The following is a 24,673-nucleotide window of genomic DNA, read 5'->3' as shown; positions in this document are numbered from 1 at the left end:
CGATCCCGCGATCCCAACCAGGTGAAAGTCCACATCGAACCGAACCCCCGGCAAGGCCATCTACTTAACGACGAGAGGAAATTCACACGAAATATCGTTTTCAATGAATAAGCTTTTAATGAAGAAATACAATTATCTAATTCAAAAACATAATACAATTCAAAGTTGTTTCATTTTCAAACTTCAAAAACGGAGCATCGGGAGCTTGCGTGGAGGCGTCGTTCGTGTGCAATTCTTTTCGTGACTTTCCTGGCCCAAGGTCGTAAATGGTTGTGAGGGGCGCCGCAGGCGGTCAGGCTTGCTTCAACCCTTGGTTGTGAACATCCAGACGTTAATCAGCAAGGACCATTTCTCGTGCTAATTCGACAAAACCTACGTCAACACGTAATACAAAATTATAATTCGTGTTGTAGAGAATGTATCTCCTCTATGTGTAACTTTTGAGTGGTATGCCTTGTAACTGATAAATGATCCGAGTGTGCTGCCTATTTAATAAAACAATGAGTTGATCCAGAGGGAGATGCTTCCTGACAACAGAAAAATACCCTCTGACCTGCATCACCAGAACAATGAGTCTCACCTGAGTTATCTGTACAGCTTACTTCCAAAATACACACTTTGTCCAAGCATCACTTATTCAATGTTTGACCCTTATAGGCAAAATGTTACATATACGCACACAATCATACAATTATTCATTCTAACTTATTGACAGGAATATTAACAAAATTGAAATACTGCACTGAAATATACTTCATCAGGTTACATCGTACTAAAAAGAAGCTATTTTAAAACATACGCACCGTCTGCTTAACAGTGTATGTACAACATACCATTGCACCATTCAAAATGAGTAGGCCACTGCATGTTGGCGTCTGGGTCAAAATGTATCAAATTCTAAACATTACCTACAAACTCCACAACTGAGATGTCACATCAACCATCGCCCCCTACTGACAGGCTCTTGTCCACATGCAGGCCGGTGCAGGGCCACCACCTTGTGCCACACAGGGGCAGCTGCTACTTGGGGATGCTCTTCGAGTGTTTGAGACGAGATACGACACAAAACTCCGAATTGCCAGAGGCGATAAAGCAAGCACCATATGAATGCAATTATGATAACATAGTCAACGCTTGGGAGCTTATTGGCATTCGCTCCTGGTTAGAGATCTACCCAACCCACAGGTCCACAAAGACTGGCCACTGTTACCCTGCAGGTTGATACTAGGAATTGAGTGTTCAACTTCACATTCTTGTCATTAAAGGCCTGTGACAAAGGTGCATCTATTGGAGCGACATCGTCTCTGGCTTACACATCTACCGGGTCTCCATTTGACTTTGTATTGTCTCGGAGGAAGTCCACCCACACCTCCACTTCAACAAACTGCTGGGAGTTGCCTCGCTCTGCCTCACAGTCAGAATTCTCCTCCTGCTTCACGTTGCCTCCATCGATGTGAAGGTCCGATTTTGGAGTTGAATCTTCATCTTCACATTTTACCTTCACTTCTTCGATCTTCACCATCACTTCTTCATATTTCACCTTCACCTCTTCATATTTTACCTCGATACCTTTAAAAGTGTCCAAGCTGGGATTTTCTTCCGGTTCTTGTTTCATCAGGGATGGGCTCATTGTGGCACTTTGACTTTCACAAGATGATTTCAGACTCCACTCCTTGTGGATCTTCTGATGCTTGTCTGTTCTCTGGTGTACATGAAAATTTGATGAATGTGCAAATGCCTTCCCACACACACTGCACTTGAAGGGTTTTTCTCCCGTGTGTGTTCTCTGGTGTTCTACAAGTGTAGATGACTGTGCAAACGCCTTCCCACACACACTGCACTTGAAGGGTTTCTCTCCCGTGTGTGTTCTCTGGTGTGCTACAAGATTAGATGAACGTACAAACGCCTTCCCACACACACTGCACTTGAAGGGTTTTTCTCCCGTGTGTGTTCTCTGGTGTTCTACAAGTGTAGATGATTGTGCAAACGCCTTCCCACACACACTGCACTTGAAGGGTTTCTCTCCTGTGTGTGTTCTCTGGTGCCGTGTCAAATGGTCACTACGATCCGTGCTGTATGCACAACGGTCGCATTGTTGCTTTTTTGCACCGAGCTGCGCCGAGTGCCTTTGCTCCATCAGACAAATTCTGTCGAGGAAGCAACAGCGGAAGCGTCACCTGCAGAGAGAAAAAAGATATCCACACCATCTCCACGTCAGTATCGATGCACAGAGGAATGCATACACAGTCACACGTGACTTACACGTCTATACTTATTCGTATATTCATGATATAGTGAAAAAGTGTCCCAATTTCATTACACGGGCTGTTACGGCGAGAGGGCAAATGTCACAATCGTGCCTGGAAGCCCTCGTATCTTCAAAATGAATGTTAACCTAAAACTCCGAGCAGACAATTTCGGCTGTCTGGCTTCAAAAGGAATATGTATAAAAGCTAAATTCAGGTGACTTAGCAAAGGGTGTGGAAAATAATACTATTTGTGTTATGGAGAAGTGCATAAATGAATGTTCAATCACAACTTAGAGGTGTGAAGCCAGGCACAGATGTCCTTGAATGCTGGGATGAACAGTTCCGACTTCAGCTGCACGTGTGTTGTGATAACTTCCTGACTCCATTCTTACAAAGAGTTCCAGAGGAAAACTAAAATAAACTGTTTTGATACAACCTCCGTGCTCAACACAGTTAATAGACTTTACTGCAAATGCAAACTTCACACTGTCACACACTGGCATGGTAAACAGTTGGTGGTGTGTCCAGACGCATGCCTGGCCACCTTCATCCACTCAGTATTAATGCTTCCTTACTCCACCAAGTAATTAATTGAAGATCAATCAACATCGCTGAGGCTGCGTATCTCTCTCTCCATGTGGTGAGATGTTAACTACCTCTCCTGGCATACAGGAAGTCGTGGGTACGATCCCGACCCTGACGCTTGCTGTATATTTGGAGTTTGCGTGTCTCTCTCTCTCCCTGTGGTCGCGTTGATTTCCCTCTGGATCCCACTCCACATGCAGAGAGTTTTCATGCAGGAGGCGTTGCAAACCAATGCGCCCCCTGCATTAATGACGGAGGCGCAGGGACAGACGTTCAATCTGCAGACGGCGGTCTCGTCGCACGGCCAGCTCTGTGTCGCGTCATCTCGATCCCGCGATCCCAACCAGGTGAAAGTCCGCATCGAACCGAACCCCCGGCAAGGCCACCTACTTAACGACGAGAGGAAAATTCACACGAAATATCGTTTTCAATGAATAAGCTTTTAATGAAGAAATACAATTATCTAATTCAAAAAAATAATAAAGTACAAAGTTGTTTCATTTTCAAACTTCAAAAACGGAGCATCGGGAGCTTGCGTGGAGGCGTCGTTCGTGTCCAATTCTTTTCGTGACTTTCCTGGCCCCAGGCCGTAAATGTTTGTGAGGGGCGCCGCAGGCGGTCAGGCTTGCTCCAACCCTCGGTTGTGAACATCCAGACGTTAATCAGCAAGGACCATTTCTCGTGCTAATTCGACAAAACCTACGTCAACACGTAATACAAAATTATAATTCGTGTTGTAGAGAATGTATGTCCTCTACGTGTAACTTTTGAGTGGTATGCCTTGTAACTGATAAATGATCCGAGTGTGCTGCCTATTTAAAAAAACAATGAGTTTCTCCAGAGGGAGATGCTTCCTGAAAACACAAAAACACCCTTTGACCTGTATCACAAGAACAATGAGTCTCACCCGAGTTATCTGTACAGGTTACTTCCAAAACACACACTTTGTCCAAGCATCACTTATTCAATGTTTGACCCTCATAGGCAAAATGTTACATGTACGCACACAATCAGACAAGTATTAATTCTAAATTATTGACAGGAATATTAACAAAATTGAAATACTGCACTGAAATATACTGCATCAGGTTACATCGTACTAACAAGAAGCTATTTTAAAACATACACACCGTATGCTTAACAATGTATATACAACATTCTATTGTGTCATTCAAAACGAGTAGACCATTGCCTGCTGGCATCTGGGTCAAAATGTACCAAATTCTAAACATTACCTACAAACTCCACAACTGAGATGCCACATCAACAATCACCCCCTACTGACAGGCTCTTGTCCACATGCAGGCCGGTACAGGGCCACCACCTTGTGCCACACAGGGGCAGCTGCTACTTGGGGATGCTCTTCGAGTGTTTGAGACGAGATACGACGCAAAACTCCGAATTGCCAGAGGCGATAAAGCAAGCACCATATAAATGCAATTATGATAACATAGTCAACGCTTGGGAGCTTATTGGCATTTGCTCCTGGTTAGAGATCTACCCAACCCACAGGTCCACAAAGACTGGCCACTGTTACGCTGCAGGTTGATCCTAGGAATTGAGTGTTGAACTTCACATTCTTGTCATTAAAGGCCTGTGACAAAGGTGCATCTATTGGAGCGACATCGTCTCAAGCTTACACATCTACCGGGTCTCCATTTGACTTTGTATTGTCTCGGAGGAAGTCCACCCACACTTCCACTTCCACGAACTGCTGGGAGTTGCCTCGCTCTGCCTCAGTCAGAATTATCCTCCTGCTTCACGTTGCCTCCATCGATGTGAAGGTCCGATTTTGGAGTTGAATCTTCATCTTCACATTTGACCTTCACTTCTTCGCTCTTCACCATCACTTCTTCACATTTGACCTTCACTTCTTCGCTCTTCACCATCACTTCTTCACATTTCACCTTCACTTCTTCGCTCTTCACCATCACTTCTTCACATTTCACCTTCACTACTTCGCTCTTCATCATCACTTCTTCACATTTCACCTTCACCTCTTCATATTTTACCTCGATACCTTTAAAAGTGTCCAGGCTGGGATTTTCTTCCGGTTCTTGTTTCATGAGGGATGGGCTCATTGCGGCACTTTGACTTTCACAAGCTGATTTCAGACTCCACTCCTTGTGGATCTTCTGATGCTTTTGAGATCTCTGGTGTACATGAAGATTTGATGAATGTGCAAATGCCTTCCCACACACACTGCACTTGAAGGGTTTTTCTCCCGTGTGTGTTCTCTGGTGTTCTACAAGAGTACATGACTGTGCAAACGCCTTCCCACACACACTGCACTTGAAGGGTTTCTCTCCCGTGTGTGTTCTCTTGTGTGCTACAAGAGCAGATGAATCTGTAAACGCCTTCCCACACACACTGCACTTGAAGGGTTTCTCTCCCGTGTGAGTTCTCTGGTGTGTTACAAGAGCAGATGACTGCGCAAACCCCTTCCCACAAACACTGCACTTGAAGGGTTTTTCTCCCGTGTGTGTTCTCTGGTGTCTTTTAAGAGTAGATGAATGTGCAAACGCCTTCCCACACACACTACACTTGAAGGGTTTCTCTCCCGTGTGTGTTCTCTGGTGTTTTTTAAGAGTAGATGACTGTGCAAACGCCTTCCCACACACACTACACTTGAAGGGTTTCTCTCCCGTGTGTGTTCTCTGGTGTGCTACAAGACTTGATGACTGTGTAAACGCCTTCCCACACACACTGCACTTGAAGGGTTCATCTCCTGTGCGAGTTATCTGGTGCCGTGTCAAATCTCCAGTACGATCCGGGTTGTTTTCACGCCGGACGCATTTCTGCCTTTTTGCACCGAGCCGCGCCGAGTGCCTTTGCTCCATGAGACAAATTCTGCAGAGGAAGCGACAGCTGCAGAGAGAAAAAAAAATATCCACACCATCTACACGTCAGTATCGATGCACAGAGGAATGCATACACACAGTCACACGTGACTTACATGTCTATACTTATTCATATATTCATGTTGTAGTGAAAAAGCGTCCCAAATTCATCACACGGGCTGTTATGGCACACAATGAGTGGGCAAATGTCACAATCGTGCCTGGAAGCCCTCGTATCTTCAAAATGAATGTTAACCCAAAACTCCGAGCACACAATTTCGGCTTTCTGGCTTCAAAAGGAACATTTATAAAAGCTAAATTCAGCTGACATAGCAAAGGGTGTTCAAAATAATACTATTTGTGTTATGCAGAAATGCATAAATTAATGTTCAATCGCAACTTAGAGGTGTGAAGCCAGGCACAGATGTCCTTGAATGCTGGGATGAACAGTTCCGACTTCAGCTGCACGTGTTATGTGATAACTTCCTGACTCCATTCTTACAAAGACTTTAAACGCAAATACAAACTTGACCCTGTCACACACTCAGAGGTGTAGCCAGGATTTTCAGGTAGATGGGGCAACCCCTTCAGCAATGAAAAATGCTAGGAGTTGTTAGTAAGTAAGGAGTTGTTAGTAAGTAAGGAGTTGTTAGTAAGTAAGGACTTGTCCCTTGCTTTTGATTCAACGCGGGTGATCGGCATCGCGCTCGCTGAAGGTGTTTGCCATCAGGGAAGTCGTGTACTGTATACGCAACTGCGCACAATTCTGAGTCGCTTGTAACTGCTTTGCCGTTAATTATTGCCAATTATGGAGTCCCTGGCACGTAATAATGTCACACGGTGGCAGTGGGGGTCGCAAAATGCTGATTTATCTATATATATAAAAGGGAAATGTGTGGATACGTGTGTCTGTTCGAAATGTTTAGCAAACTTCCCAACAGGCTACACACTTGAAATTTGGCATGTGGCGAGGTTCCATACTGTACACAATGTAAAAAGTATAAAAATAAACTTTGGCATTTGGGGGAGGGGTGGGGGAAATGACCATGGAGTGTGTGACGTCAACCCGCAACACACCTGAGTTAAGCGCTCTGCAATGCTTACCCCTTCCATATGCCTCTTCGCGGGCCGTACTTCTAGAGCTGTTAACAGTGTGCCGGGAGATTTTAGGTGGCGCTTCCCTCCTGGCCGATGAAGCCATTGGCTTCTTGGAGTTTCAAAACAAATCCGTGCGAAGAACAGGTACAACAGCTATCTTAAATATAAGGCAGAAATTACATCAGTTTGTTTGTGTGAAGCACCAAAAACTCTCCAACGCTGAGCTCTGGCGTCATGAAATTTTCACAGCTTATGCTGTCTGGAATTTCTAAGTGAACGCGACTATTTTCAGCTCGCCACGTCATTCCCTTCCAGAGTTGGCAAAATCGACCTTACGTAGAAGTGGGATAAGGTTAAATTTCCTTGAGTGAAAACATCCGATTTAGTATATTTATTTGTTTCGGCTTTTTCTTTCTTGCAAGCATCACATTCATTAAGGGTTTTTCAGTGAAATATGAGGGAATATAAAATTTATCCAAGACAAGAATCCAAGTCCCGGGCGAAGCCGGGTAGTGAAGCTAGTTACTATTAAACCCCAATGATCCTATCGAAATTAGGGATTTCGATCGGATCGTTGGGGTGCACGTGCCACCCCACCCCCACTGGCTCCACCACTGTCACACACTGGCATGGTTCACAGGTGGTGGTGTGTCCAGACCCACGCCTGGCCACCTTCACCTGCTCAGTATTAATGCTTCCTCACTCCACCAAGTAATTCATTGAGGATAAATCAACACACAGCCGAGGCTGCCTGTCTCTCTCACTCTCCCCGTGGTCGCATGGATTTCCTTCCCGATCCCCGGGTTTCCTCTCCACATGTAGAGAGTGAACACGGCCACGCGCCCAAAGTGAACACTGCCATGCATCCAGAGTGAACACCGCCACACGTCTAGAGTGAACACCGCCACGCGTCTAGAGTGAACACTGCCACGCGTCTAGATTGAACACCGCCACGCGTCTAGAGTGAACACCGCCACGTGTCTAGAGTGAACACCGCCACGCGTCTAGAGTGAACACCGCCACGCGTCTAGAGTGAACACCACCACGCGTCTAGAGTGAACACCGCCTTGCGCCCAGAGTGAACACCGCCAGGCGTCTAGAGCGAACACCGCCAGGCGTCTAGAGTGAACACTGCCACGCATCTAGATTGAACACCGCCACGCGTCTAGAGTGAACACCGCCACGCATCTAGAGTGAACACCGCCAGGCGTCTAGAGTGAACACCGCCACGCGTCCAGAGTGAACACCGCCACGCGTCTAGAGTGAACACCACCACTCTGTTGACAAGCCCCACCTTGTTGTTATTGTTGTTGTGGGCAGGTCGCTTCTGAAAACAAGAGCGGTTTCACCAGCTCAACGTGGGCGTGGCCTGGTAAAAAAATAAAAATAAGACTGTGAATATTTAAAACAAAGTTACAGAGTAGCGAGGCAGGTGAAGAGAAATTTAAACTAAAGCAAGATTCTCTTTGGTTCTTTCGGTAAAGTCACGTAGAAATAAATAAATTAAATAAATAATAGTTTCAGTTTCATTTATTTGGTATAGCCCTGTGAGCCATTCGGCTCTTGAATCGGGTGCAACCGCAACAAACAAAAACATGAACAAGAAAAACATCTTAAAGTGACTGTGACTGTGCAAACAGAAAATCCAGGGGAAAACAGCAAAATATTCCACAATAAGCACCGTACACCATCGCTGTGTGCAAATAGCATGCGACGTTTTGATTGCAACACAAGCAATCATCATCAGGTACAAGTGAAAAAGAGAGAACCTAGTAAAACTTAGCCGACTCTCTGTGTTGTATTGCATTACGTTTCTAACGTAACAGTCAACAACACCCCAGCTGGTTGATAACGTTCTTCCAAAGATTGCTCAATTTGAGAGAGAGACAAAACACAGACACGGAGACACATAGACAGAGGGAGATAACACAGAGACACACAGAGAGAGATACACACATAGGCACACAGAGATACAACGCCTCTGTGATGAGGCCTTAAATAGAGAGAGAGCGGGGGTAGAGAAGTTAGCAAGTCAATGCAAGGCCGTAGCCATGGAGTCAACATTGGGGGGGACCAAATCTTCCAGGGGGTCTGGGAACCCCCCCCCCAGAAAAAAATGTACATTTGAAAACTCATTTCCTGCCATTTCCTGCATAAAATATTAACAAATTTCACTAACACATGGGATGGATTTTGTATTATTTGATACAATAATGTCAAAGAGTGTATTGTATTACATTGCTCAGTTTTTTTTACTTTTCTTGTTTCATAGTATGTAATGGCAGAGATTAGGGATTCATAAAGTACAGCGCAATCATATAAACAGAAATCTATGCATTGTTATATGAAGACAAGTCCAGATTTTGTGGCCAAGGTTTAGCAAATCGTTGTATTTATTAACAAAGCATCGCAATTAATATTTAGAAAACATTTTTATAGCAATATTATATATTGTATATTGCTATAGCAATATATTGGGGAGGGGGGGGCATTATTGGGGGGGATGTCCCCTCCAATATATATTATAATTATTATAATATATTATATATTATAATTAATTATAATATATTATAATTACGGCCTTGTGTCAATGAGAGATTGGAGCTTTGGTGACTGCAGTAAATAATAATAAAACGATCACACACACAGAGAGAAAGCACACTTAATAAAACTGAGTACAATTAGGAAATGTAATGCAACACAGAGAGTCGGTCAACACACAAGTAACGCATAGCCTGGTTGATTACTTTCTTACAAAGATTGCTCAACTAAGCGAGAGAAACAATAAAATAACAAAATATATATAAAACAATAAAAAATTCTCACGACGTTTCGACCATAACTCAAACGGTCATCATCAGGTGTGTCGGTTTGCATAAATTTATTTTGAAAACGGCATATTTATTTATATATATAAAAATAACGTTTGCGTCACGCGCAACGATGGCAGTTTGCCAGGACTAGTCCATCTATTTTTTGAAAAGAGGAGGGGGGAGACGAAATTTGTTTTTATGTATGCTGTCTGAAAGGCACTGTAAGCGTGAACAATCAATCAAGAACTGAAATGATTTATCAAATCTTTCCAATGATTGCTAAGATAGAATCCATCTTCTCGGTTGAAATTGTCTCTGTGTTTGTATATGTGGATAGCCTCATGAACGAATCTCTCATGGAAGCCAGATGGCTTACAAAGAACCTCCGTCTTGGAAAAGTCAATGGCATGTGAGCCTACTGAATTAGAACAATGATCTGCTACGGCCGAGGTGTTGGTCCTACCGTGTTTAAGGTCTGCTTTATGTTCACGAATGCGGTCCGAGATATGGCGTTTGGTTTCTCCAATGTAACTACTACCACAGAGGCAACTTAGCAATCATTGGAAAGATTTGATAAATCATTTCAGTTCTTGATTGATTGTTCACGCTTACAGTGCCTTTCAGACAGCATACATAAAAACAAATTTCGTCTCCCCCCTCCTCTTTTCAAAAAATAGATGGACTAGTCCTGGCAAACTGCCATCGTTGCGCGTGACGCCAACGTTATTTTTATATATATAAATAAATATGCCGTTTTCAAAATAAATTTATGCAAACCGACACACCTGATGATGACCGTTTGAGTTATGGTCGAAACGTCGTGAGAATTTTTTGTTTTATATATATTTTGTTATTTTGTTGTTTCTCTTCAACGTGACTTTACCGAAAAAACTAAGAATATGAATTACTGCAGTCACGAAAGCTTTAAATCAAAATTTAAGCGAGAGAATTGAAGCAAACGCGATCAGGCGAGGGCAGGAGGCAAGGCCCCGCGTGGCTAGGCCCAGCGCTGTAAAGTTCCAACCTGGACATCGCTTCCATGCTCGCTGTTACTCAATTGACATCCCTACGAGAGAGAGCGAGGCTCTACCTCGGGAAACAACAACAACAACCACAACGACCACCACAACCACCACAACAACCACCACAACCACCTCACCACCACAAGCGCGATGAGAATTTCTCACCTCGGATTTCAGTTCACGCGCGGAGCGGTAGCTTCCGGTGACCTCGTGACGTAACGCGGCAGGAGGTGATGTGACGTCACTTCCGGAGTACAAGACACTCCCCTCCCAATCCTGGTTGGATGGGGCGTGGGTGCCGAACCTGTCGCAAAAAAACTCACGACGGCTTTAACGAATACATTATGTTAATGAGCCGCCAGTCACCGTTCGTAGCTTTGCCCAAATAAGGATTGGCACTGGGTCAGATATTGGCAGCGGCCGAGCAGAGGCGACGTCACGCCAAGAGCGCGGAGGTCGGGGGTGAGGCGAATACCTTGGTGACATGACGTCACTAGCGAGGCCCACCGCCCCCTTGCGTTTGACGCCGATGAGGTCACGCTGAGCGGTGACGTCAGAGAGCGGGGTCAGAGTTCAAGTTTGTTGACAGAAGAGGAGCGGCAGTGACGTGTTGAGCGCTCCGCTCCCGACCAGCCGAGTTCCATTCCCGCTCGTGGCCAACACCGCCAGTGACGATTTTCTGAACCGGTCCTGAGCCTCCCCTACGTCGACTCAGCCTCAAATAAGTGTGCCATCCCACCCTTAATAGGTGCTCGCTAACTGCACTTGCCCCAACATTCTGTGCAGGCTACACGGGGGATCTTTGTCTTTGTGTTAGGTGCTCGCTAACAGCACTTGCCCCAACATTCTGTGCAGGCTACACGGGGGATCTTTGTCTTTGTGTGTTGGGAGCAAGTTTGAGTGGCGTGTAGCCGTGGGAGCTGAACGGGCGCCTGCTGCTACTGACAGTCGTTGACTATGGTTGGACAGACGCTGATAGACAAACACAGACAGACAGACAAGACAGGCGGACAGACACAGACAAGAGGAACACACAGACAGAAAGATAGACAGAGACAGAGAGACAGGCAGAGAGAGACACACAGAGGCGCACAGAGACACAGACGGACAGAGAGATGTTGAATCGAACACACTTAACTCGCTCCATTGAAAGAGATTCCTCAATCGACGGCTTGTGCACCAGATCTTATTTATTCACGATGTACTTACAAATAAATCCGCAGACTACCTGCTGGATCTCCTCTCTGTTTCAAAGAACAAATTTGACCTCAGGTCTTCGCTCATTTACCAGCTTCACATTCCCTATTGCCGTACAAAAACTGGTGGAAGGGCCTTTGCTATTGATGCCCCCAGAGTCTGGAATGCTATTGCTAATAAACTGCAACTTGAATCGCTACCAGTGAGATCTTCTCTCAAAACTGCTCTAGAGGAGTTGTACACCCCAAGCTGCCACTGCTATTCATTGGCAAAAAATAAAATGTTTATCTGTATTTTGATTTAGCGTGCTGATCTTAAAGGTGCATTGAAAAATTTGATACTCCCACCGATGCTTCTGTTGTTGTGGAGTAACTCATGCAGCCAGCTATGGCCCTAGGGTTTGGTGTTACATGTTATTTATGCAGTTTATTGTAAAAATTCGGTCACAGTCCTTGTGATCACTGTTACGTTGCAATTATGGCTTTATTTTTTGGTGATTTGGAAAACGTGTTTTGGTTTGGACATGTTTGTTTTGTTGTCGTACGCAGTTAGACTGATGGCCTTAATCTAAGTTTTTGTGGTTGTTGTTGTTCTAGATTTGAAGCTTTCGTGACTGCAAGGATCCATACTTTTTGGTTCTATTCGGTAAAGTCACGTAGGTAAAAATATAATAACAAAAAATCACGACGTTTCGGCCACAACACAAGCGGCCTTCATCAGGTGAATGGACCAGACTGTCTCGAGGACAGCGCTGGAGTGAAACACAGCCACGCTCAGATCGCGACCTTTAAGCTGTGTGCGAGGAAACAAGGTTCCTTGACAAAGGAATTAGCATAAACAAAAAAAATTCGCATTTAATTGGCGGACTTAGCATGATGAAAGGTGTAGAGAGGGTGAACATGCGGGTGCACATGCGTCCGCATGTGCTGCGAAAGTTTGGGGTACCACTACTTGAAAAAATATACTGTACCATTGAAATTAGTTTAATGTTTGGTTCGATTTAGAACATCTTTCCAATGGTTGCTTAATTTTAAACCATCTTCTCGGTTGAAATTGTGTCTGTGTTTGTAGATCTGAATTGCCTCGTGAACAAATCTCTGATTTAAAAAAAAAACGTGGGTTTGCAAAGAACCTTGGTATCGGTGAAAATTATATCGTGATCACCCACAGCATTGTAACAATGATCAGCTACGGCAGAAGAATTCGTTTTGCCGTGTTTCAAATCTGATTTGTGCTCATGAATTCGGTCAGAGACATGTCGTTTTGTCTCCCCGATATAGCAATCACCGCAGGTACAACTCAATTTGTAAACCCCGGGGTACTGTAAGTCAGGAATGACATCCTTCACGGATGGGATCAGATCACGAATTTTGTGTACTGTATTGAACCGGACCTGGATCTTGTGTTTGTTTAGAATTTTTAAAATCTTTTTAGTAACGCCTGCTATATATGGTAGTGTGATGGTTTTGACCGGAGTATCAAGTGGTTGTTTCTGTATGGAGGGAGAAACAGCTTGGCTGATGGTACGGTCAGAGTATCCATTCCTTTTTGAGGGCCAGGGGTACATGTTTTAATTCACTGGTCAGGTGGTGTTGGTCCGAAATGCAATGAACCCTATGGGATAAAGTTTTGATGAGATAATTGTTTTGGGATGGGTGGTGGTGGGAATCAGGTTTCAAGTAGGAATCTGTGTGGGTAGGTTTCCTGTAGACAGAATGCCCCAATGAGCCATCAGGTCTCCTCTCAAACAGAACATCTAAGAATGGTAGCTTGCCATCTTTCTCCACTTCCATGGTGAATTTTATGGCGGGATGTCTGGAATTGATGTGGTGTAGGAAAAGGTTCAGAGCTGGGAGGCCATGTGGCCAAATGACGAAAGTGTCATCCACATATCTCTTCCACAGGGAAGGTCTGAGGGTGGAAGTCTGGATGGCGTCCGATTCAAATTTCTCCATGAAAACATTGGCTATCACTGGTGACAAGGGGGAACCCATGGGAGTACCCTCATTTTGTTTGTAGAAGGAACCATTCCAGGTAAAGTAGATGTTGGTTAGGCAGTGTCTGACCAGCGTAGGTACCTCGGGGTTTAGTCCATGTTGTACCAAATTTTCAAATATATTAATGGTATCAGGTACCGGGACCTTGGTGAACAAGGAGACCATTTCGAAGCTGACAAGGATATCGTCAGGGGACAGTACAACGTCTTTGACCGTAGAAACCAATTGGTCTGAGTTAAGTACTGCTGAGGAGGTCTTGCCAGTGAAAGGTAGCAAGGTATCCGACAGAAAACGTGCTAGCTTATAGGTAGGGGAGTTGATCGTGGATACGATGGGTCGTAGTGGAGTGCCTTCTTTATGAATCTTTGGAAGACCATAGAATCTAGTGGGTCTTGCAGCAGAAGGTTTTAGGGAGGGACGTTTAGTTGGTTCGATTAGGGAGGTCGAACTTGTGATGATCTTTTTGTTTTTTTTTATAGTTAGGCTATTAGTAGGGTCATTTTTAATTTTTGAGTAACTACCATCATTGAGTAGGTCCTGAATTTTATTGTTGTATGAGTTTTTATCCACAATTACAGTGGCATTGCCCTTGTCGGCTGAGAGGATGACTATATCATGTCTCTCTTTTAATTTCGCGAGTTCAGAGCGTTCATCTTTGCTGATGTTGCTCACGGGTTTCTTAGCATTCTTAAGAATAGTAGCTATTTCAGCTCTTGCGACGTCTGCTTGGATGTGTGCTATACCTTTGCGGGCTACATGGACCTGAGAAATGATATCATCTATCGGTATGTTTTGGGGTGACAGCTAAATTTAGTCCTTTAGCCAATACTGTTTTCAGATTGTCCGAAATCGGGGTGCTACTCTGATTGATAACAATTTTGTCAGCGTTTAGTTTGGTGATATGTGGAACCGGGTTTTTTCTTTGACAGGTGGTTGAATTTAGCTTTGCATTTGATTGAAAGTGAATCGGCAAAAAAAACAGTCGTGTTGTCTACGTGGTTCCAATCAGAAGGTGACATTTTTTGTGTTAACGTTAAATGAGCTTGTAGGAGAGTCCTGTCTAAAGTATCGAGTTCAAAACGTAGTAGTCTTATCCTCTCTGAGATTAAAGAGAGGCTGGCCTTAAACAGAATCTGTTTAGAATTCGGTGAGGACACAGCAGCAGAAGTGAGTGTGAAGGCGATGGGTATTACCTTGTGGTCGCGACATCTTTTGAGGAAGATGAGCGTCTCGATGAGCTGTGACTTCTTGTCCCGTTGTCTGTTAAAAGCTCTAACAGATAGGTGAAAACCCTCCCCGTAGAGGCTATCAATTCTAGATTTGAATCTTTCGAGACTGCAAGGATCCATACTCTTTGGTTCTATTCGGTAAAGTCACGTCGGTAAAAAATAAAACAACAAAAATCACGACGTTTCGGCCACAACACAAGCGGCCTTCATCAGGTGAAGGGACCAGACTGTCTCAAAGACTGCGCTGGAGTGAAACAGAGCCAAGCTCAGACCACAGCCTTTAAGATGTGTGAGAGGGATTAAGGTGCCTTGATCAAAGGAATTGGCATTTAAAAAAATTCAAAACCCACTGGCTACACTCTTTTATATAAGTGTTGTGTCCTTAACTAACCACATGGAGACGTCTGGTTGAGGCAACGCGTTTATTATAACTCTTTCGAACTCGGCTCTACACACTACTGTAACACGAAGGGGTACGGCCCCCTCCACCCGATAGCCTCCGGGAGAGACAGCCTCCCTTCTATCGCAGCCTGCACACTCCGGGCTCTGCTACCCACAAGTCCCTTAGCCCGGCGTTAAGGGAAGACTGGACGACCCGTCCCAGCCAGGGTACGGGAGCTCACCTCTGGTCCGCTACAACCCGGCTCTAACAAGAGCCTCGGTTGAGGGTCCCCGGGTGCTGGTCCAGTCTTCAGGTCTTCGGATGTCTTCAGGCTTGAGTTGGTGAACACTGCCTGGACCGTCCAGAGGGTCGGCCTTTTATCCCCAGGTCGGGGTCACCCCTCCCCTCCTGACCCCCCCCCCCCCCACCCCCCAGAACCTTCTGGAAGGTCTTATCTTAAGGGACCATAGGGACGGGGGGGGGGGTCAGGGGTGTTAGTCCCCGGTCACGGGGGGGGGGGGGCGCCGTGGGTTTACCTTGGTCGACCCCTACGCACCTCGCTCTCTCTCTCGGCTGCTCCCTGTTGACCCGTGAACGTGGTGGCAGGTCAGCTTACAGCGCCTTGTTATGGCGCTTACGCACAACTTCGTGACTAACGCTGCACGTTCCGTCGTTTTCATGCAGGGGGCGCTACAAACCTTCGCGCCCCCTGCATGAACGACGGAGGTGCAGGGACAGACGTTCCATCGCGTTGGAATCGATCTGCAGACGGCGGTCTTCTCGCACGACCAGCTCTGTGTCACCTCATCTCGATCCCGCGATCCCAACCAGGTGAAAGTCCGCATCGAACCGAACCCCCGGCAAGGCCATCTACTTAACGAGAGAAAATTCACACGAAATGTCGTTTTAAATGAATAAGCTTTTAATGAAGAAATACAATTATCTAATTCAAAACATAATACAATTCAAAGTTATTTCAAAACTTCCAAATGGAGCATCAGGTGCTTGCGTAGAGGCGTCGTTCATGTGCAATTTTTTTTCGTTACTTTCCTGGCCCCAGGCCGTAAATGGTTGTGAGGGGCGCCGCAGGCGGTCAGGCTTGCTCCACCCCTTGGTTGTGAACATCCAGACGTTAATCAGCAAGGAGCATTTCTAGTCCTAGTTAGGCAAAATCTACGTCAACACGTAATACAAAATTATAATTCGTGTTGTAGAGAATGTATCTCCTCTACGTGTAACTAATGAATGATCCGAGTGTGCTCCCTATTTCAAAGACAATGAGTTGCTCCAGAGGGAGATGCTTCCTGAAAACACAAAAAGTACCCTTTGCCCTGTATCACAAGAACAATGAGTCTCACCTGAGTTATCTGTACAGGTTACTTCCAAAGCACACACTTTGTCCTAACATGACTTATTTAATGTATGACCCTTATTGACAAAATGTTACATGTACGCACACAATCAAAGTATTCATTCTAAATTATTGAGTCATTTTAACAAAATTGTATTACTGCACTGAATTATGCTGTATCAGGTTACATCGTATTAACAAGAAGATATTTTTAAAAATACGCACCGTCTGCTTAACAGTGTATGTACAACATACTATTGTCATTCTAAACGAGTAGGCCATTGCATGCTGGCGTCTGGGTCAAAATGTATCAAATTCTAAACATTACCTACAAACTCCACAACTGAGATGCCACATCAACCATCGCCCCCTACTGACAGGCTCTTGTCCACATGCAGGCCGGTGCAGGGCCACCACCTTGTGCCACACAGGGGCAGCTGCTACTTGGGGATGCTCTTCGAGTGTTTGAGACGAGATACGACGCAAAACTCCGAATTGCCAGAGGCGATTAAGCAAGCACCATATAAATGGAATTATTAGACTAGTGAATGCTTGGGAGCTTACTGCCTCTCGCTTCTGATTAGAGATCTACCCAACCCACAGGTCCACAAAGACCGGCCGCTCTTACCCTGCAGGTTGCACCTAGGAATTGAGTGTTCAACTTCACATTCATGTCATTAAAGGGCTGTGACAAAGGTGCATCTATTGAGCGACATTGTCTCAAACCTACACATCTACCGGGTCTCCATTTGACTTTGTATTGTCTCGGAGGAAGTCCACCCACACTTCCACTTCCACAAACCGCTATGAGTTGCCTCGCTCTGCCTCACAGTCAGAATTCTCCTCCTGCTTCACGTTGCCTCCATCGATGTGAAGGTCCGATTTTGGAGTTGAATCATCTTCACATTTTACCTTCACTTCTTGGCTCTTCACCATCACTTCTTCACATTTCACATTCACTTCTTCGCTCTTCACCATCACTTCTTCACATTTCACCTTCACCTCCACATATTTTTCCTCGATACCTTTAAAAGTGTCCAAGCTGGGATTTTCTTCCGGTTCTTGTTTCATGAGGGATGGGCTCATTGCGGCACTTTGACTTTCGCAAGATGATTTCAGACTCCACTCCTTGTGGATCTTCCGATGCTTGTGAGCTCTCTGGTGTACATGAAGATTTGGTGACTGTGCAAACGCCTTCCCACACACACTGCACTTTAAGGGTTTCTCTCCCGTGTGTGTTCTCTGGTGTGTTACCAGAGCAGATGAAAATGTAAATGCCTTCCCACACACACTGCACTTGAAGGGTTTATCTGCTGTGTGTGTTCTCTGGTGTACATGAAGATTTGATGAAAGTGCAAACACCATCCCGCACGGAGTGCACCTGAAGTGTTTCTCTACCTTACTCTTTGGTTCTATTGGGTAAAGTCACGTAGGTGAAAATAAAATAACAAAAAATCACGTTTCGGCCACAACACAAGCAGCCTTCATCAGGTGAAGGGACGAGACTGTCTGGAGGACAGCACTGGAGTGGAAGAAGCCACGCTTAGATCACGACCTTTAAGCTGTGTGAGAAGAAAAAGACCAAGCGCCTTGACAAAGGAATTAGCATATAATTTAGCATTAAAATGGCTCATTGAAATAGCTAAGTTAAAGTATACACATCCGCAGAGGTACCCTTTGACAAAGGAATTAGTATCGAATTTAGCATTGAAATAGCTGAGTGATTAGCTTGTAACTGGTCACAGAAATAGCTGTATTAAAGTTAATGCTAAATTCGATGCTAATTCCTTTGCCAAAGGGTACCTCTGCGGATGTGTATACTTTAACTTAGCTATTTCAATGAGCCATTTCAATGCTAAATTATATGTTAATTCCTTTGTCAAGTCGCCTGGTCTTTTTCTTCTCACACAGCTTAAAGGTCGTGTCTAAGCGTGGCTTCTTCCACTCCAGCGCTAATTCCTTTGTCAAGGGATACCTCTGCAGATGTGTATACTTTAACTTAGCTATTTCAATGAGCCATTTCAATGCTAAATTATATGCTAATTCCTTTGTCAAGGCGCCTGGTCTTTTTCTTCTCACACAGCTTAAAGGTCGTGATCTAAGCGTGGCTTCTTCCACTCCAGTGCTGTCCTCCAGACAGTCTCGTCCCTTCACCTGATGAAGGCCGCTTGTGTTGTGGCCGAAACGTCGTGATTTTTTGTTATTTTATTTTCACCTACGTGACTTTACCCAATAGAACCAAAGAGTATGGATCCTAGCAGTCACGAAAGCTTTAAATCTAGAATTGTTTCTCTACCGTGTGTGTTCTCTGGTGTCTTACAAGAGCAGATGAATGTGCAAACGCCTTCCCACACACACTGCACTTAAAGGGTTTTTCTCCCGTGTGTGTTCTCTGGTGTTCTACAAGAGCAGATGACTGTGCAAACGCCTTCCCACACACACTGCACTTGAAGGGTTTCTCTCCCGTGTGTGTTCTCTGGTGTTTTTTAAGAGTAGATGATTGTGCAAACGCCTTCCCACACACACTGCACTTGAAGGGTTTCTCTCCTGTGTGAGTTCTCTGGTGCCGTGTCAAATGTTCAGTACGATCCGTGCTGTATGCACAACGGTCACATTGATGCCTTTTTGCACCGAGCTGCGCCGAATGCCTTTGCTCCATCAGACCAATTCTGCAGAGGAAGCAACAGAGGACGCGTCAGCTGCAGACAGAAACAAAAGAATATCCACACCATCTACACGTCAGTATCGATGCACAGAGGAATGCATATACACACAGTAACACGTGACTTACACGTCTATACTTATTCATATATTCATGATATAGTGAAAAAGTGTCCCAATTTCATCACACGGGCTGTTATGGCACACAATGACAGGGCAAATGTCATAAACGTGCCTGGAAGCCCTCGTATCTTCAAAATGAATGTTAACCCAAAACTCCGAGCACACAATTTCGGCTGTCTGGCTTCAAAAGGAATATGTATAAAAGATAAATTCAGGTGACATAGCAAAGGGTGTGGAAAATAATACTATGTGTTATGCAGAAATGCATAAATGAATGTTCAATCACAACTTAGAGGTGTGAAGCCAGGCACAGATGTCCTTGAATGCTGGGATGAACAGTTCCGACTTCAGCTGCACGTGTGTTGTGATAACTTCCTGACTCCATTCTTACAAAGACTTTAATGCAAATACAAACTTGACCCTGTCACACACTCAGAGGTGGAGCCAGGATTTTCAGGTAGATGGGGCAACCCCTTCAGCAATGAAAATTTTTGGGAGTTGTTAGTAAGTAAGGAGTTGTTAGTAAGGAGTTGTTGGTAAGTAAGGAGTTGTTAGTAAGTAAGGACTTGTCCCTTGCTTTTGATTCAACGCGGGTGATCGGCATCGCGCTCGCTGAAGGTGTTTGTCATCAGGGAAGTCGTGTACTGTATACGCAACTGCGCACAATTCTGTGAGTCGTTTGTAACTGCTTTGCCGTTAATTATTGCCAATTATGGAGTCCCTGGCACGTAATAACATGTCACACGGTGGCAGTGGGGGTCGCAAAATGCTGATTTATCTATATATATAAAAGGGAAATGTGTGGATACGTGTGACTGTTCAAAATGTTTAGCAAACTTCCCAAGAGGCTACACACTTGAAATTTGGCATGTGGCGAGGTTCCATACTGTACACAATGTAAAAAGTATAAAAATAAACTTTGGCATTTTGGGGGAGGGGTGGGGGAAATGACCATGGAGTGTGTGACGTCAACCCGCAACACACCTGAGTTAAGCGCTCTGCAATGCTTACCCCTTCCATATGCCTCTTCGCGGGCCGTACTTCTAGAGCTGTTAACAGCGTGCCGGGAGATTTTAGGTGGCGCTTCGCTCCTGGCCGATGAAGCCATTGGCTTCTCGGAGTCTCAATACAAATCCGTGCGAAGAACAGGTACAACAGCTATCTTAAATATAAGGCAGAAATTACATCAGCTTGTTTGTGTGAAGCAGCAAAACCTCTCCAACGCTGAGCTCTGGCGTCATGAAATTTTCACAGCTTCTGCTGTTTGGAATTTCTAAGTGAACGCGACTATTTTCAGCTCGCCACGTCATTCCCTTCCAGAGTTGGCAAAATCGACCTCACGTAGAAGTGGGTTAAGGTTGAATTTCCTTGAGTGAAAACATCCGATTTAGGAAACCTGATTTGTTTCTGCTTTTTTCTTTCTTGCAAGCATCGATTTTTTCAGGGTTTTTCAGTGAAAGATAAGGGAATATGAAATTTGAAATTTATCCAAAACAAGAATCCGAGTCCTGGGCGAAGCCGGGAGTGAAGCTATTTACTAATAAACCCCAATGATCCTATCAAAATTAGGGATTTCAATCGGATTGTTGGGGGGGCACGTGCCACCCCACCCCCACTGGCTCCACCACTGTCACACACTGGCATGGTTCACAGGTGGTGGTGTGTCCAGACCCATGCCTGGCCACCTTCACCTGCTCAGTATTAATGGTTCCTCACCCCACCAAGTAATTCATTGAGGATCAATCAACACAGTCGAAGCTGCGTGTCTTTCTCTCTCTCCCCGTGGTTGTGTGGATTTCCTTCCCAATACCCGGGTTTCCCCTCCACATGTAGAGTGTGAACACCACCATGCATCTAGAGTGAATACCACCACACGTCTAGAGTGAACACCGCCACACGTCCAGAGTGAACACCGCCACGCGTCTAGAGTGAACACCACCACGCTGTTGACAAGCCCCACCTTGTTGTTGTTGTTGTGGGCAGGTCGCTTCTGAAAACAAGAGCGGTACAGCAGCTCAACGCGGGTGTGGCCTGGTAAAAAAATAAAAAAAAACTGTGAATATTTAAAACAAAACAAAGTTACAGAGTAGCGAGCCAGGTGAAGAGAAATTAAAACTTAAGCAAGATTCTCTTTGGATCTTTCGGTAAAGTCACGTAGAAAAAATAAAGAAGTGAAATAATAATTTCAGTTTCATTTATTTGGTATAGCCCTGTGAGCCATTCGGCTCTTGAATCGGGTGCAACCGCAACAAACAAAAACATGAACAAGAAACCATCTTAAAGTGACTGTGACTGTGCAAACAGAAAATCCAGGGGAAAACAGCAAAATATTACACAAAAAGCACCGTACACCATCGCTGTATGCAAATAGCATACAACGTTTCGATTGCAACACAAGCAATCATCATCAGGTACAAGTGATAAAGAAAACAAACCTAGTAAACCTAGAAACGTAATGCAATACAACACAGAGAGTCGGCTAACAGTCAACACCCCACCTGGTTGATAACGTTCTTCCAAAGATTGCTCAATTTGAGAGAGAGGCAAAACACAGACACGGAGACACGTAGACAGAGAGAGATAACACAGAGACACACAGAGAGAGACACACACATAGGCACACAGAGATACAACGCCTCTTTGTCGAGGCCTTAAATAGAGAGAGGGGGAGGGTAGAGAAATTAGCAAGTCAATGCAAGGCCGTAGTCATGGAGTCAACATTGGGGGACCAAATCTTCCAGGGGGTCTGGGGTCCCCCCCAGAAAAAAATAAAAATTTGAAAACGTATTTCCTGCCATTTTCCTGCATAAAATATTTTTAAAATTCACCAACACATGGGATGGAATTTATTTTATTTGATACAATAATGTCCAAGAGTGTATTGTATTACATTGCTCTGTTTTTACTTTTTACACCTTTTCTTCTTTCATAGTATGTAATGGCAGAGATTAGGGATTCATAAAGTACAACGCAATCATATAAACAGAAATCTATGAATTGTTATATGAAGACAAGTCCAGATTTTGTGGCCAAGGTTTAGCAAATTGTTGTTTTTATTAACATAGCATAGCAATTATTATTTAGAAAACATTTTTATAGCAATATTATATATTGTATATTGCTATAGCAATATATTGGGGGGGGGGGGACATTTTGAGCATATTTGATAATTGGGAGGGTTGTCCCCCAATATATATAATTATTATAATATATTATAATTACGGCCTTGTGTCAATGAGAGATTTGGAGCTTTGGTAACTGCAGTAAATAATAATAACACGAGGACACACACAGAGAGAGAGAGAAAAAGCACACTTAATCAAACAGAGTACATCTTCTTTGGTTCTTTCGGTAAAGTCACGTAGAATGAGAATAAAATAATAAATTGATAAAATAAAATAACACAATATTCTCACGACGTTTCGGCCACAACACAAGCGGCCTTCATCAGGTGAAGGGACGAGACTGTCTGGTAGGACAGCGCTGGAGTGAAAGAGCCACGTTCAGATCACGACCTTTAAGCTGTGTGAGAGGAAACAAAGCGCCTTGACAAAGGAATTAGCATATAATTTAGCATTGAAATGGCTGAGTGATTAGCTTGTGACTGGTCACAGAAATAGCTATGTTAAAGTTAAAGCATACACATCCGCAGTCACAAGCTAATCACTCAGCCATTTCAATGCTATATTATATGCTAATTCCTTTGTCAAGGCGCGTTGTTTCCTCTCATACAGCTTAAAGGTCGTGTTCTGAACGTGGCTCTTTCACTCCAGCGCTGTCCTACCAGACAGTCTCGTCCCTTCACCTGATGAAGGCCGCTTGTGTTGTGGCCGAAACGTCGTGAGAATATTATTGTGTTATTTTATTTTATCAATTTATTATTTTATTCTCATTCTACGTGACTTTACCGAAAGAACCAAAGAAGATGAATCATTGCAGTCACGAAAGCTTTAAATCGAAACTGAGTACAATTACGAAATCTAATGCAATGCAACACAGAGAGTCGGTCAACACACAAGTAACGCATAGCCTGGTTGATTACTTTCTTTCGAAGATTGCTCAACTAAGCGAGAGAATTGAACAAACGCGATCAGGCGAGAGTAGGAGGCAAGATCCCACGTGGCTAGGCCCAGCGCTGTAAAGTTCCAACCTGGACATCGCTTCCAAGCTCGCTGCTACTCAATTGACATCCCTACGAGAGAGAAAGCGAGGCTCTACCTCGGTAAACAACAACAAACACCACCACAAACACAACAACCACCACAACCACCATCACAACCACCACAACAACCACCACAAACACAACAATCACCACAACCGCGATGAGAATTTCTCACCTCGGATTTCAGTTTACGCGCGGAGCGGCAGATTCCGGTTACCTCGTGACGTCACGCGGCAGGAGGCGGTGACATGACGTCACTTGCGGGGAACAAGACACGCCCCTCCCACAATCAACGGCTCTGGGACTTAAATAATTTATGTTAATGAGCCTGGCCCATAAGTGGAGGGATTGGGCGTGGGTGCCGATCTCGTCGCAATAAACTCGCAACAGCTTTCACGAATACATTATGTTAATGAGCCGCCAGTCACCGTGAGTAGCTGTGCCCAAATAAGGATTGTACTTAAACAGATAACGAAAGTGACCCAGGCAAGAGTGACGTCACGCTCAAGGGCACGTTGGATGGGGTGGGGTGAACGCCTTGGTGACATTACGTCAATAGCGAGGTACACCTCCCCCTGGCGTTTCACGCCGATGAGGTAATGCTGAGTGGTGACGTCACAGAACGTGGTTGGAGTTTAAGTTGATTTAGATTCATTTTCCATTGCTCCCTCCCTTGAACAGAGACCCCTTGGGTGTGTGAGCTCAGCAACAACGTGTACATTATTGTGTACACACACACAAACAGTGTACACACTGTTTGTGTGTGTGTACACAATAATGTGTACACACTGTTTGTGTGTGTGTACAGTGCGTGTGTGTACACTGTGTGTGTGTACAGTGCGTGTGTGTACAGTGTGTGTGTGTACACTGTGTGTGTACAGTGTGTGTGTGTACACTGTGTGTGTGTGTACACTGTGTGTGTGTGTACACTGTGTGTGTGTACACTGTGTGTGTGTGTACACTG

General features: G+C 44.6%; 2 protein-coding genes across 7 annotated transcripts; both read right to left on the bottom strand.

Moving 5' to 3' along the window:
* Positions 1-97: 97 nt before the first annotated feature.
* Positions 98-2,820, bottom strand: LOC142908281 (uncharacterized). The gene has a single exon (XM_076058759.1). The coding sequence runs from the start codon at positions 2,135-2,137 to the stop codon at positions 1,310-1,312; it is 828 nt and encodes a 275-aa protein (XP_075914874.1). The 5' UTR covers positions 2,138-2,820; the 3' UTR covers positions 98-1,309.
* Positions 2,821-3,255: 435 nt separating this feature from the next.
* Positions 3,256-24,064, bottom strand: LOC142908286 (uncharacterized). 6 transcript variants are annotated; one of them, XM_076058770.1, is made up of 3 exons: positions 23,885-24,064; positions 21,508-21,578; positions 3,256-5,702 (listed from the first exon to the last, which is right to left on the bottom strand). In XM_076058770.1, exon 3 carries the CDS (start codon positions 5,672-5,674, stop codon positions 4,571-4,573), a length of 1,104 nt encoding a protein of 367 aa, XP_075914885.1. In that variant the 5' UTR covers positions 5,675-5,702; positions 21,508-21,578; positions 23,885-24,064; the 3' UTR covers positions 3,256-4,570. The 6 variants fall into 6 exon arrangements, with proteins under 6 accessions (XP_075914885.1, XP_075914881.1, XP_075914886.1 ...); XM_076058766.1 differs by lacking the exon at positions 21,508-21,578 and adding an exon at positions 8,067-8,141; XM_076058771.1 differs by lacking the exon at positions 21,508-21,578 and adding an exon at positions 8,067-8,141 and having other exon boundaries at positions 23,927-24,064.
* Positions 24,065-24,673: the final 609 nt, after the last annotated feature.

The sequence above is a fragment of the Petromyzon marinus genome (genome assembly GCF_048934315.1).
Source record: "Petromyzon marinus isolate PM22_M1 ecotype Great Lakes invasive population chromosome 78 unlocalized genomic scaffold, UKy_Petmar_22M1.pri1.0 chr78_unloc.1, whole genome shotgun sequence".
NCBI classification, from domain to species: Eukaryota; Metazoa; Chordata; class Hyperoartia; order Petromyzontiformes; family Petromyzontidae; genus Petromyzon; species Petromyzon marinus.
This window is presented reverse-complemented; position numbering and strand designations above follow the sequence as displayed.

What these genes read in the sequence shown, in the direction of transcription:
- LOC142908286 (XM_076058770.1), bottom strand. Translation starts at nt 5,674, where the DNA reads ATGGAGCAAAGGCACTCGGCGCGGCTCGGTGCAAAAAGGCAGAAATGC.
- LOC142908281 (XM_076058759.1), bottom strand. Translation starts at nt 2,137, where the DNA reads ATGGAGCAAAGGCACTCGGCGCAGCTCGGTGCAAAAAAGCAACAATGC.